Genomic DNA, 13,717 nt, shown 5'->3' on the forward strand with positions numbered 1-13,717 from the left:
GGGCTGGGCTGGGCTTTAAAGGTTTCCAAAACATAATTTGAAATGATTAGGAAAATGAGCTCCCAATGTTCTGAAAAGACCCTCAGAAAGTTAAATCATAAGAGGGTGAGAAAAAGAGATAAGAACAAAAGGTTTGAACTAATCGGTTGGGATTGAGACGTTGAAAGCAGTCATAATCCCTTTCATTAGTCCCAAGTCTTAACCATCCTGGTGGGCTTAGAATATAATGTAATGTTTTATATAAAGCATTTGGATGGCGACCTCACTCAATTTTTGAGGTTGCCCAGGGACCACAGGGTCCCCCCATAGGACCAGCACACGTGGCATAAATTTCACATGCATTGAATCAACTGGGTTGAAAATTTCCCAGCCTCTCCATTTTCTCGTTGTCAAATAATAACTTGTCCAACTTTCACTAAAACCATGTCTTTTCTTTTTTCTTTTGCCATTTTTTTCAAGGGGTTAGGAGGCTACAAGGATGGCCACAGTAAGTCAAAAGTAGTAAACTCATCGTTATCTGTCAAAACAATTGGGATCTCCTGCCAAAAATGCAAGGGCTTGTAGGGGAATGTAAGAGGCCCTTGATGGGCTCCTATGTCCAATAGGAGTTTTTCCTACATGAGCAACTTATTGAAAGCCTATGATAACCTCCAGCCCAATTGCATGGAGGAAGGAAAATTGTTGAGATCCTCCCAAGCTAGCTTCAACCCAACTGCAGGGTGAGACCTCTTCTTGCATCACCCCCAAACTTAAAAAAAAAAAAGAAAAAGAAAAAGAAAAAAGCCAACTACCAGCAAAGCCTAAAGTGCAGCTTGAAGGCCAAATTTACATGCAAAGCCCACAACTTCTTAAGCTCTATAGATTATACCGAACAAAAAAGAACCCATATACAGACAATAACAGCCTACATCAAAGCCCACAGGAAATACCGGAATACAAGTCTCTAAGACATTGTCAATCGGATTCGGATCACCTGAAATTCTTAAAAGAATTTTAGTTTCTAAAATTTTAAATTCAGGTCATCCATTTTCATTTAAGAGTCATTATTCTGTCATATGTCTCATTATTAATAAAATAATAATAAATCATTAATAATCATTATTTTATTAGTAGTGAAGATAATGACTCTTAAATGAAAATGAATGGCTTAAATCTAAAATTTCAAAAATTAAAATTCCTTTTAAGAATTCCAGAGATCTGGATCCCTGTATTATAAGGGATGGAGAGGGATAAAGGTATCTTCCAAGTAATAGACCTATAGCCTGGAATCACATGCATTTTAGGTAGAAAAGCATACAAGGCAGGTCAGAATAATACAACAAACGTATTAATAATTACTATAATATTATGTAACAACTTTCTACTTGGAACAATAATGGTAACTGTTGTGGATCTAAATTACCGAAAACCCACTCAAGATGCACATTGCATAAGCAATTTGAGCCCGTCACAATGACAAGCATTCGGTAATTATAGTTAGAGCTTCGAGTAACCCATTGCCGCTCTCGCTGTTTGAAATGGTACATCAACACTAGGAGTTGCATATACCCGTTTTCTTAATTTAGAGATATAGGTGCCCAAAAAAGTGAAAGCACCCGCCTATACAAAAAGTCTGTACAATCCTAGCTGAAAGAAAAAATTTTACCTTTTCAGCTTGGGTAAAAGGGTTGCTATATTAGATGTGAAGATCTCTCTTAAGTAAACGCAGGAGAGCGATTCTGCCCTGAGTTGTTTTTCTATCATCTGCAGCCAATTTCCTTCCACCTCGATTTCCCTGCAAAATGATATGATAGAAAATCTAATAACATTTGGAGGAAAACACGACACTATTTCTACAGGGCGAAGATTTTGGTGTTATAAGTTATAACATTGCCTCTGTTCCCAATTCCAACGCATTGAATAATGGTACAAACTTGACTTGTCACCTCCTTTCAGTCAGGCAAGAACTGCAAACAAACAAGAAAATAGAGGAAATATAAAATTTACCTTTGGTTTCTCAGCATCGTCTTCGACGTCCAAAGTACTGAAATCCCTGAGCAATATGGATGAGGCAGGCGCGAGTCTCCTAATTTTGACAGTGAAATACAAATAGATTTAGGAACAAAAGATAGAGATCCATCTTAAAAAATTAAAAACTAAAATAAGTATTATGAAAAAATATACTATGAAATGCTAAGGGTATTAAGTATTTTATAAAAAAAAAAAAAAAGGTTACCAAACTTACGTGTAACTCATTTATTGGTATTCTATACATTTTTCTTAATTAATTATCTTGTTATTCTCCAATGAATGAGTTACACATCAGTCTGGTAAGCATCGCGTAATAAAAGATTTGGTATTTATAGTATTTCTCTTTTTATTTACGCTATCAAATTTTGAAAAGTGACTTGGACCCTCCATATTACCGCTGCGTGTCAAATTGAACACTTTGAAAAGAAAAAAAAGAAATCTCAAAATACCCTTAAAATTGTTAGGAAATAACCATTTGAAAAAATTAAATTTATTAAAAAATTAAACAAAAAATGTGAAAATTTAAAAATACCAAAAAGGGGTGACCCCTTCATTTTTTTTTAAAAAAAATGGTTTTTATTTTTATTTTTTTATTTGATAATTTTAAGGATATTTTGGAAAGAAAAACACAAAATGATTACAGGCTCCAATGTCACTTTTTAAAATTTGAAGACAAATAAAAAAATGTGGTAATACTTCAAGGAACTAGAATATATTTTCCCCTCAGTATTGAGATCCAAGGCAAAAGCAATAACAAGCAACAAACCAGAGTTATTGTTTTGCTTAGGACCACACAGCGACATGGTTAACATGGAACGCAACCCCACTGACCTTTTTGGTTTCCCTGCTTTGCAGGAAAGATCAACTCTTGGTTCAATATCTGGCACATCAACAACTTCGGATACTTTGGTAAACGTAACATCTTCCGCTTGTGATTGAGGTGGATCCAACAATTCCTATAAATGACAGAAAAAAGAAAGAAAATAAAGCAGAAGCAATTTTTACGGTAAAGCCTTGCATCATGTAATTCATAAAAAAATTATCTTCTATTAAAAAAATAAGAAATTTAGAGCTCAATTTTTCTGTGATAAACCATCATCTCTTTCAATTCTATAAAAGTTATCTCTCATCAATCTAAACCCCAAAATGTAATTAAACAAAAAGATTATAGCGTTACCCAGGATAATCACATGGGGAGATCTCATACCCTTTTCAAATTCAAGTGACCTTAGATCCTCTTAAAAATATAATGTATCTGCAAGAAATAGCAAAAAAACAGAGAAACATAAACAGCTTACCGTTGGCTCTGTTATCCCATCCTCAACATCCAATGTACTGCAATCCCTTGGTAATGTGGATGAGACAGGCAACAGTTTCCTGATTACTATAACATCTTAGACATGAACTCACCAAAAAAGAAATGATACAAATGCATCATGAGAAACTCTGTCATCAGCATTGAGGATCAAGGACAGCGAACTCTGCAGCTAAAAAAGTTTAAAAACTGCAACACCCCCACTGACCTACTTAATTTCTCAAAATTCAAATCTTTACAGGAAGCATCAAATATTGGTTGACTCTCTGGCACATCAACAATGCTGCATCCTTGGGTAAGTGCGACATCGTCCTTAGGAGATGGTGGCAGATGCAAAGATTTCTAAGAAAGATCAAAAAGAAAAGAAGAAAGAACCATGAAACCAATTTCTACATTAGAGACATGCAACCACAATTAACAGTAGTGATTCTTTTTTTATTTTTTTCATTTAAAAAAAAAAATAAAAAACTCCCCGATTAGGTAAAGTTTTCTTTAACAGATCAAAAAATTTCTTTTCTGAATGTGTTGAATTATCTTCGTCAATCTATACTTCAGTTTATTTTATTGTAACCACAAAATTAACTATAGATAAACTTTTAAATTACTCATTTGTTCACCGGTGGGTTACTTTTGAAATGAGCAGACAATGACCAACATAATTGGAGGGTGCATGTGTGTTTCTACAAGCTCAAAGCTCTCTACGTTAGGGAAAATAGTAGCAAGGCCAATGAAGGCACCAGCTTGGTAGCCTAGCGCTTTTCCTTTTTAGAGCATGCACCGGGTCCCTCAAGTTGCAATACATGCTGTTATTTGGATAAAAAGGCTAATGAGAAGCACTACGGACATTTGAATACAGGTAACACATGAAGAAAATGGTTGATATGTAGCAGATATATATGTGACAGCGTAATATTTATTTCATCTGTTTAGCTGGATAGCGTACTTTAAGAAACATTACAAACTAAGCATCAAAGCAAAACGAGAAAACAGACATTCCAAAAAGAAACCTGAAAAAAAAGGCATCATTATAATTCAAAGCATAGGACACGAAAGAGAATTTAACCTCATCCTCCTCGGTAAGCAGCTGGTCCAGCTCCACTGATGAGCAGCTGTCATTTCTAACCATGCCATGTGACTGCGAATAGCCTATAGCAAAATCCAAAAGCCATGAATTTGTTAGTTGCAGATAGAAACCGTGCTGAAAAATATACTAGTAGGTGAGGAAGCATACATCGGTCCCAACCACAATATTGGGATCCAAGTCCCTTTCAGGGCAACTAGGCTACCTAGTAAACAAAGCCCATCATACTATGTCACATGCCAAAAATCACTAAACATCCAATAATTAATTGCTGACAGTTCTAAGGCAAATAAAACTAAAATTGACGATTAGCATTTGATAACTAATTGATTTTAACTTGTAAAGCACTTTAAACAGATCTTGAAGCAAAATGATTGACTTACAACAAAAAAAATAAAAACCTAAATTGAGGGCATGTCCTTATCTACTCCATGATACTATACGCCATAGTAACATGGTTTCATCCAATCACATCATTTCAAGCCGAGACACGTTTGGTATCAAGATTCTATAAACTAACCATATTTCGAAAGAATGTGAGCATTCAACTGCTTAGATTCTAAATGTTTACATATTGTAGAATAAGCAGTCATTATAGCATAATATGCAAACAAAAGCAAACTTTATGAATCAAACCTGTTACTTCAGCATTTGAATAATTATCCTCGATTCCCGAATATTCATTTAAACCCTCTGTGTTGTGTCCATTCCCAAGATAGATATCACCTATCTGATTACGCAATATCAAAACTAGTTATATTCTCAGCTATTCCAGACATACATAAGAATAAATATCATATTCTTTATATCCTGATGTAAGATGTGCCCAAGTCCAGCACTCATACCTGAAAATTTTGCTGGTCGGAGTTTTCAACACAAAAGCATGAAGGATTGACCGCATCAACATCAGAGGTACTCACCTAAAAGTTTGGGAAGAACATTTCATTATATCAAATAGATTTCTTAAAAGGAGACACTACTAAAAAATATGCACTGAAACTTCCTCACAGTGGCATCAAATTCTAGCTCATTGTCAAAACATTCCAATTTACATAATTTTTTTTTTAAAAAAAAAAAACCCCCCACCTTTTTCCCTTGAAATACAATTCAAATACTATTATATTGAATAAAGCACCCCAAAAAAGTAGCCATAATTATAACTCCTTGATCCCCATGAGATAATTGAGATCATAAAAGAGCAAGGTTGGAACTTATTAAAAAAAAAAAGTGCAAAGATATTTGTACCTGAGAGAGCATATCTTTATCCTCTCTTCGCGAGGAGTCACACTTTTCCAGAGTGCTACTGCAGTAAGATGCCTTGAGGTCGGAAGAATGAAGATCCACATCTTTCTGAACATTTAACAAAATCTTTGAATATTAATTATTTTTTCACAGCATAAATGCGTGGATAACGAAGAGGGGAGAGAGAGAGAAAATCCATTGGCGAACCTCATCAATATTACTAGATCCACATCCCTTTAAGTCTACTTTGGATTCAGAACTAGTGTATACTTTAACTAAGGAGGCATCCTTACGAAGTCCCTCGGAACAAGTACAGCAGGACTTCAAATCCTCCAGCTCTTTTCCTAGCTCAAGAGATCTAGTCTTTTCATTGCTGAGGTTTTCTTTGAGACTCTGGATTTCACTCTCTGCCACCTGATTAGAACCAGAAATTGTGAACAGATTATGCTAGTCAGTTTATTACTGAAATTGCATCGATAGAGATAGCAAAGCAGTATAACCAAAAAATAAACTTAACATGAAAATACTAATTGCGAAGTTTTAAGCATAACTTGTTATCAATAAATTAATACCTTGAGTTTTTGTTTATATTGCTTCAAGACATTCCATATAGCTTTAGAAAAATTCTGCATTATCTGATGGTTTCTCTCTTTCTCTGCCAAGTCAACAAAGTTTGACTTTTTGGTTGCAGTTTCACTAACATCCAATCTGCAAATTCTTGAGGCTTCTGAAAAGATATAACCAAACATGTTGGATGGTCTAAAGTTAAACCTCACGAAACAGGTCAAGGGACTAGAACAATGTGAATGATAGACAGACAAATTTTAAGTAATAAAGTAATGCATTTTATACAACCTTCCTTAGAAAGCTTGCGTTCATCTCCAATGCTCTTTCCTTCTTCAAACTGAAATCAAACCAACGTACAACTTATTATGAGTAAGCCTAAATCAAAGGCATATTCATAATAACAATTTGAAAAGAATTATCACCAACTTGATCAAATAATGCTTCTCAGGAACCATATCCAATAGCACACATGATGACTAAGGAAATCCATTTTCAACCATGATGTGGGCCAGAACAAGAGTTTCAAGTTTCAACAGGGAAATGGGCGTTTGCCAATATTACTATTTAGAGGCTGCATGTCTTTGTTAATATTAGACATAAATACGTATATTTGAATGTTTATCTGCATACACGACTGTAGATATTAAGGAAAAAAAATCATAAAACTATTAACTACTTGAAGAACATATAACTCCTTTTCATTGCGCACATGTTAAAGGTCGGGCAAGTCTTTTGTTAGCGTCAGACATGGGTAGACAACAAGCGTAGTGTCCTTAGTGTTTGCACCAACTTCCAGTTGGGAAAGAGTATTACATACCATACTTTTTAGTACCAACATTGAACAACTAGCTGTATGTTGCTTTCTAACATAATCCAACAGATTTAAATGACAAGGAAATCTATTGTAAATTTTTATATTCTAAGTTCAGTGAAAAACTGCATCTAAATTGCGAGAACACATGGTGTGAGGGATATATGTTTCAGCTTGGCAATAATGGTCGCAGCTCAGCATTGTAAGACAGAAAATTGGAATGTACAAAAGTAACAAAAAGATAAAAATACTACTTGACCATAAATTTTACAATGTAACGGAATTAGTTTCGACAACAAACCAAGATTACCTTCTGAACTCATTATAACATATGTCCATTTAAGAAAATAGATCACTACATTCCATGCTATTCCAGGTCATATGATATGATAGACGTCAAAAGAGAAACTTAAAAACCATACATGTGAAACTTGGAAGCCAAATTTCATCAAATCCCCTGGGACTTAAATTAGATTTTAACAGCCTCATGCAAAGAAACAAACTTGACAAATTACACTAAGGCCACCAAAAAATAAGGGAGGGAAAAAATTAACTTGTGTAAGTAGTATGCAAAGAATTAGAACCTAAAAGGGAAACATTTAGCACTCCAAAAAGGATGAATAAAATACCACACAAGCTTCAAGGCCACCAACTTTCATTCTTTTCGGCTGTTCAACTGTAGACAATGCTTGGAAATGCCTCTTGTTACAATGCATGATGGAAGACTCCGCATTATTATTAAATCTAATATTATGAACATCAAAAACAAATAAAAAATTAAGAAAATTGAAAGTTTAATCAGATTGATGGAAAATATATATGTGTCTGTGTATTTATTTTACTTGATTTTCATGTATGGTGAAGCTTGTTTTAGCAGGTAGGATGTATCGAGATAGTCTTCTGTTCCTGCTCTAATTGTTAAAATCTGCAAACACAACAAAAGAATGCATGAGATTTTTTTTTCAAAAGTCCATAGACATAAATTGGAGTGCAAGCTTATTTAAGATTATCAACTTGGCAACATAAGATCTCATCAAACGGGAATCAAAATTTACATACCAATGCCATCCGCTTCTTGCCTTCCAAATAATCTCGTAGATATTTGGTTAACTGTTTAGAGGAAAGGTCACAATTATAGCTTATGTTTGATTCAGAGGAATTGTGTTAAAGTATCAAGAGTGAAAAGACCAGGACTAGAAGACAATATGTAACATTAATTCCTTGCCAGTAAGAAACCAAAGGGGATCACCCCTTGAAAAGAAGATGCACTGGAGGAAAAAAATTGTAAACTAAAAGCTATAAAGAACAGTAGCATATGAAATCATTCTAAAAAGCATCACCAATGAGTTCTGGAAGTGCTTCTGCAATGGCTTCTTGGGGTTCTTTTGGTGCTCCAACAATGACTGAAAACAAAGAAAAACAACTATATTACATGCACAGGGAAGAGGAGAGAGAGAAACGGACAGACAGACAGACATAGTATAGACGGACTAAAACATATTGAATTGATAAAATAAAATAACTAACAAAAAAATGTGAAGCAAATATACCAACAAAAGATAATTATCAAGACCAAAATATGGACGACAAGGAGATCCATGAACTAAATTAAGGATACATACTCGTAGGCATAGGCCAAAAACCATTGATGTATTGTTGATAAAATTACTTTCAAGCAATCTTGCCCCCTGAAATTGATAGACTAAAGTTAAAAATCAATATATGCGTGACCAAGGTTGCAACATTATACATGTGACATTTACCTTTCACTGCTAAAGACAAATTCATCTGACCTCATTATGAATTCCTAAGGTCATATTCTAAATGTGTTCTCTCCAATGTTATGTTGGACTTCCGTTAGTTCTATTATTGTACTGGAATTCAAAAAACATAACGGAGAATGTCATTCCAATAATTACCTAAAGTTCCAATGCTTCAATATTTTGCTATGTTGAGAACATCCCTAGAACAATCCACATCCAACAGGACAGAAATTTAGACCTGAATCCCAAATTAAAACTTTAATTAGCCTCGCTCCAAAAACAGTTCTTTAATATTAGAAGTTCAAAGCCCCTTCTAAGCTCTAACCCTTAAATATTATCCAGTATTATTTTGAAAACCACAAGCTACCAGAATTCTACGAGAGCAGTCCTGTACGCAATCGTATAGCCAATTATCACCATCCCCTGGGGTGCATCAATCAAAACCCCCACAATTTTCAACTATTACCAATTGCTAGTTTCATAAGGATATATCAGCTTATTTTAAAGGAAAAGTACCTGATTTCCAGTCCTTTTTTCTCTTTCAGCTCCAGCAAGGTCAACAATAGTTAAGACAGCATTGTTCTCAACTTCACCAACCTTGTAAGCAACACTGCTAATGTTAATGATGCACTGCGACCGGCTACAAGCAAGTAAAAGAGTAAAATAAAATAAAGTCATTTTCCTTTTGCCATGACTCCTCAAACAATAATTCTAGAAAGAGTGAACTGATTCAATAACTCTACAACAAATCATTTAATAATTAAATTGAGTTTCTTTCAGAAAATTAGATAGAAACTTTTCAACAGGAAGAACTAGATCACATCCAGCTAGCTCTTGACTCCCACCCCAGAACATAGAAACCCCACCCAAAAACAATCGATTGCACTTGCAGAAACTGTTCCATATTTCATATCTATTTCATCTATAAAATTCAATAACAATAGCAGGGAAGAGGAAAAAAAATAACATGGTTTAGTTGCCATGCACCTTGACTGGATGTTTGCATTCGTCATTCCTGTGGCACGTTTTGACATAGCACAAGCTATTAAAGATTCTGCCTGTCCAGCGTCAGAAACAACAACCTGTGTACAATAATCGAATAAACAGACAAGTCATTTTTATAGTCTTACACCCATAATCAAAATGCACTTTAGATATACTGTACGTCAAAAAAAAAAAAAAAAAAAAAACTTGACAACATACAACAGAAACAGCTATGAACCTCTTGAAGGCCTCTTATAGTTGATTGCTGCATGCTCAATTCGGTTCCCTCCAGTGACAAATCGCATACCTTCTCTCCTTTCCCTCGCTCAGAATATATTTCAAAAATAGATATAGAAAATGACCTGAAAATATGTTTTATCAGATTTCTTCTTTCTTTACAACCTTCAGTTCCTCCACACGTATTAAAAGTGAGAATAATTGAACTTGGGATATACTGATAATGCTACTATATCTGGCAAAATTAGCACAAAAATCCCACATTCACAAGGCAATGGACCCTAACAAATTCACTGAATTCTCAAAAACAATCCAGATATCTATAAAATGCTTTAAGCGCATTCAATTACATTATCACTGGTTACCTCGACGACTTGGAACTTCCCTCAGACTGATTGAAGATCTGTTGAAGCGCAAGCGGTACCATACCAGGTTCCCTGGTACTCCCAAAGACGGTGTGAGTCTTGCCAGAGCCACTAGGACCCAATGCGGCAAGCATTCCACTTTTACCCTTCAGAAAATCCTCCACCAGAGGCCTCACCATTCTCTCGTAGACTTCACCCTGTGTTGTCATTTCGACACGGTTAGTTTTATCAGATTCTTTTCATTTTTCGTGTATTTACTCGGTAACCAAACAGATCAGAGAAAAGATAAAAGGCAAGAAACCTGAGACGATTCGGGCGGGAACACATGGGAGAACCCATCGTAAACCTCAGACTTGATCCGCTTCGATTCTTGTAGGGCTATGGGCGGCGATAGTGTCACAGAGTGAGAATCACTGACGGTCACACAAGCTTCACCGCTGTTCTTCTTCTTCGCGTTCTTGTCCCTCGACTCGGTCTTCTTCGCCGGGTTCTGGGGCCACGCGTTCTTGGCTCTCGACCTAGGGATCGGGTCCCTAACGCTGCAGTTTCGGCCCGAAGGCTTGGGCGGCAAAAGGGGCCGAATTCTGAGGTAAACTTTGAGGGTATCGGAGATTGGGCCTTTGGGGGACGAGGATGAGGGCTCTGGTTGAGGCGGATTTCGGGGCTTTTCGGGGATTTCCATTGAAAGAATGTCCTGAATCGGAAATGATGGAATAGCTCGCGTGGTTGTTGAGGAAGACGAAGGGACTAATGGCATTTGGGGAACGTTTGTGGAAGGGGTAGCCCTCGCCTTCCGGGGAGGGTTTCTCCGAACAGTCACCGTGCCCGGACATGTCGGAGGGCTTGTCATCTCCATCTAGTCTCACTGTGCGTCACCCTTTCGGCGCTGTCTCAAATGGCGGAAAAACACGAAGTTTGAATTGGATGACGAATAAACCAAATAATTTTACTTGGTGGAATCCCCGCCCACTTTCTTTCAAATTTAGTCCCCAAATTTTCGTGTCATTTCAATTTAATCCTCCAATTTCTAATATTAACAACTGAATCTAAAGTTTTTCTCTAATTTTTTTTTTTTTAACATGTCCACACAAGGAAAGAGGGTGAGAGATTCGAACTAGTGACCTCCGTTTCATTCAGCATGGTCCACAGCCGATTGAATTACCCATTTGGGGACTTCTAATTTTAAATAGGTACATTCATCACGTACCATTTAATTAATAAATGTCAAACCAATCAATTAATTAATATCAAGGAACTCTTATTTGACATATCATGTAATAATTATAGATGCCACATAGTATATACACTTGTTACATGGCACATCGAATAATAATCACATTGTATTTATATTTATTAATTGGTCTAATGTGACGTCTTGTTGTATGGGGATTGGCATCATCGTGAGGGGCTTTGAGGGACAGCAATCGCAAGGGGGCAAACAATTTGTATAATGCAAGACCCAATGGTAATAGAAGTATTACCGACTTTGAGTGTTGCATAATTTATTCGAGATCTGGAGTGTCAATATATATATATATATATATATATATATATATATATATATATATATATATATATATTTTTTTTTTCTATTCAATAAAGGGAAACGGGTTACAGGTTTTGACTAATTGACTTCAAAAGGGGTGGGCACCCCAACAACACAGCCCAAAAAGTAAACGCAGTACAAATATAAGAACGAAATCTGGATCTGGTCCAAAAGGACCAAACAGCAGGCAATGGCATACAAGCCGGGCCTTTTCCAGGGCCGCACAAGGCGGTTACAAATTGCAAAGAGACTCGATAAAGAGTCCGATGCAGTAAAGGCAACAACCATGTTGTTGCAGGACAAACACTGCATAAACCGATTCGGAGCCGTAGAAGGCCAACCACCAGCAACAAAAATCACCCAAATAAGATCCATCCACTTCAGTACAAGGGGGTGAAAACCCACAGAAAATAACAACAAAGATAAAAAAACAACAACAGAAAAGCTGCAAAAAAACTACAGCAGAGGCAAAACAACAACAACCAGATTCTGGGCCATCACCGAAGATCGGAGGGCCAGAAACAGAAGAAACAAAAAAACCACACAGCACCGGCAGGGGCGGAGGTAGGTGGGCGGAGGGTAGATCGGAGGAGCCACGCGAGGAGGAGAAGGCGGATCTGAGGTGGAGATGGGACGGCGATGGCGGATCCGTGGATAGCTCGACCGATCTGAGGCGGATCTGAGGCGGTGAAGGGACGGCGGAGGCGGAGCAACGAGATGGGGCGGTGAAGGTGGCGCTGAGCGGAGCTGGCTGAGGAGCAGGGGAGAAGAAAAAGAGAAAAAAGAAAACCAAGAGAAAAACCAGGAGAAGAGGAAACAGGGAGAAAGGGAAAAAGGGGAAAACAGAGAGGATACACAGGGGGTGGGAGGAAGGGAAAGGAAAAGCCTTTCCCTCCTCCCAGGAGAAACCGCACTAGGCGGTGGGCAAAATCTCACTGAAGGGGACGGTTTGGAAAAATATCCAGAGCTTCTCTCTCTACAAAATAGAGAGAGAAAAAAAACACAAATCTCTAGTTAATTGTCTGGAGTGTCAATATATTATTTTGGAAGGTGATTCCTTACGGGTTGTTAAGGCTTTCAATGCAAATGATCCAAATTGGAGCAAATATGGTCAAGTGGTTAAAGATGTTAAAGTAGTGCCCAACAAGTTAAGGTACTAGCAGATTCGGCACGCTTGAAGATAATCAAATTGGGCGACTCATGGTCTCGTCAAAGCAGCTGTTAGACAAATCATTAATAAGGTTTAGATCGAAGAAATCCCAGAGAATATCCGTGATTTTGTAATATCATAACAATGTATCCTTGTTATTTAGAGCTTTGTGCTCTAGATTTCTTTAGAGCTTTATGCTCTAGATTATCTTTCGATGATGAATAAAGTTAAAAATGTTCCCCCAAAAAAAAAAAACCTATTTAAAATTAGAAAAAAATAAAACAAAACAAAAACAACATAATTGTTGGAATTAAAAAATTTCTTTTACCTATATAATTAAATGGATTCATTTTATAAACTTTAACTAGCTATTTTGTATTGAGTTTGATATCAAATTCCTTAATGATGTTAAAAATTATAAACTCTAACAGTTTGGGAGCAGTTCATACTGTTATTTTTTATTAACGTACACCAAATTACCAAAACAACAAAACATATTCACCTTGTCACGCTACATCTACTACAGGGAGATATATGCGATAGATACTAAAAAACTGAATATGAAATCTAAGAAAGGGGTCCACCGGTGCCAAGAATGAGGCTACGTCGGACTTCTTTCAGTTCGGAGACTGCCTTCCCGCACTCC

At 36.5% G+C, this 13,717-nt stretch overlaps 1 protein-coding gene across 2 annotated transcripts; it reads right to left on the reverse strand.

Moving 5' to 3' along the window:
• Window positions 1-1,356: 1,356 nt before the first annotated feature.
• Window positions 1,357-11,294, reverse strand: LOC132189865 (ATP binding microtubule motor family protein). Of its 2 annotated transcripts, XM_059604683.2 has the most exons (23): window positions 10,677-11,294; window positions 10,376-10,572; window positions 10,012-10,135; window positions 9,777-9,871; window positions 9,306-9,429; window positions 8,649-8,714; window positions 8,367-8,429; window positions 8,086-8,136; window positions 7,869-7,951; window positions 7,656-7,770; window positions 6,504-6,552; window positions 6,221-6,375; window positions 5,856-6,062; window positions 5,652-5,756; window positions 5,252-5,326; window positions 5,043-5,136; window positions 4,389-4,471; window positions 3,534-3,667; window positions 3,309-3,387; window positions 2,842-2,966; window positions 1,987-2,065; window positions 1,646-1,774; window positions 1,357-1,508 (listed from the first exon to the last, which is right to left on the reverse strand). In XM_059604683.2, the coding sequence occupies exons 1-22, from the start codon at window positions 11,229-11,231 to the stop codon at window positions 1,676-1,678; spliced, it is 2,757 nt and encodes a 918-aa protein (XP_059460666.2). In that variant the 5' UTR covers window positions 11,232-11,294; the 3' UTR covers window positions 1,357-1,508; window positions 1,646-1,675. The 2 variants fall into 2 exon arrangements, with proteins under 2 accessions (XP_059460666.2, XP_059460665.2); XM_059604682.2 differs by having other exon boundaries at window positions 1,357-1,774.
• Between the last annotated feature and the right edge of the window lie 2,423 nt (window positions 11,295-13,717).

The sequence above is a fragment of the Corylus avellana genome, chromosome 9, assembly GCF_965113065.1.
Source record: "Corylus avellana chromosome 9, dhCorAvel1.hap1.2, whole genome shotgun sequence".
Taxonomy (NCBI): domain Eukaryota; kingdom Viridiplantae; phylum Streptophyta; class Magnoliopsida; order Fagales; family Betulaceae; genus Corylus; species Corylus avellana.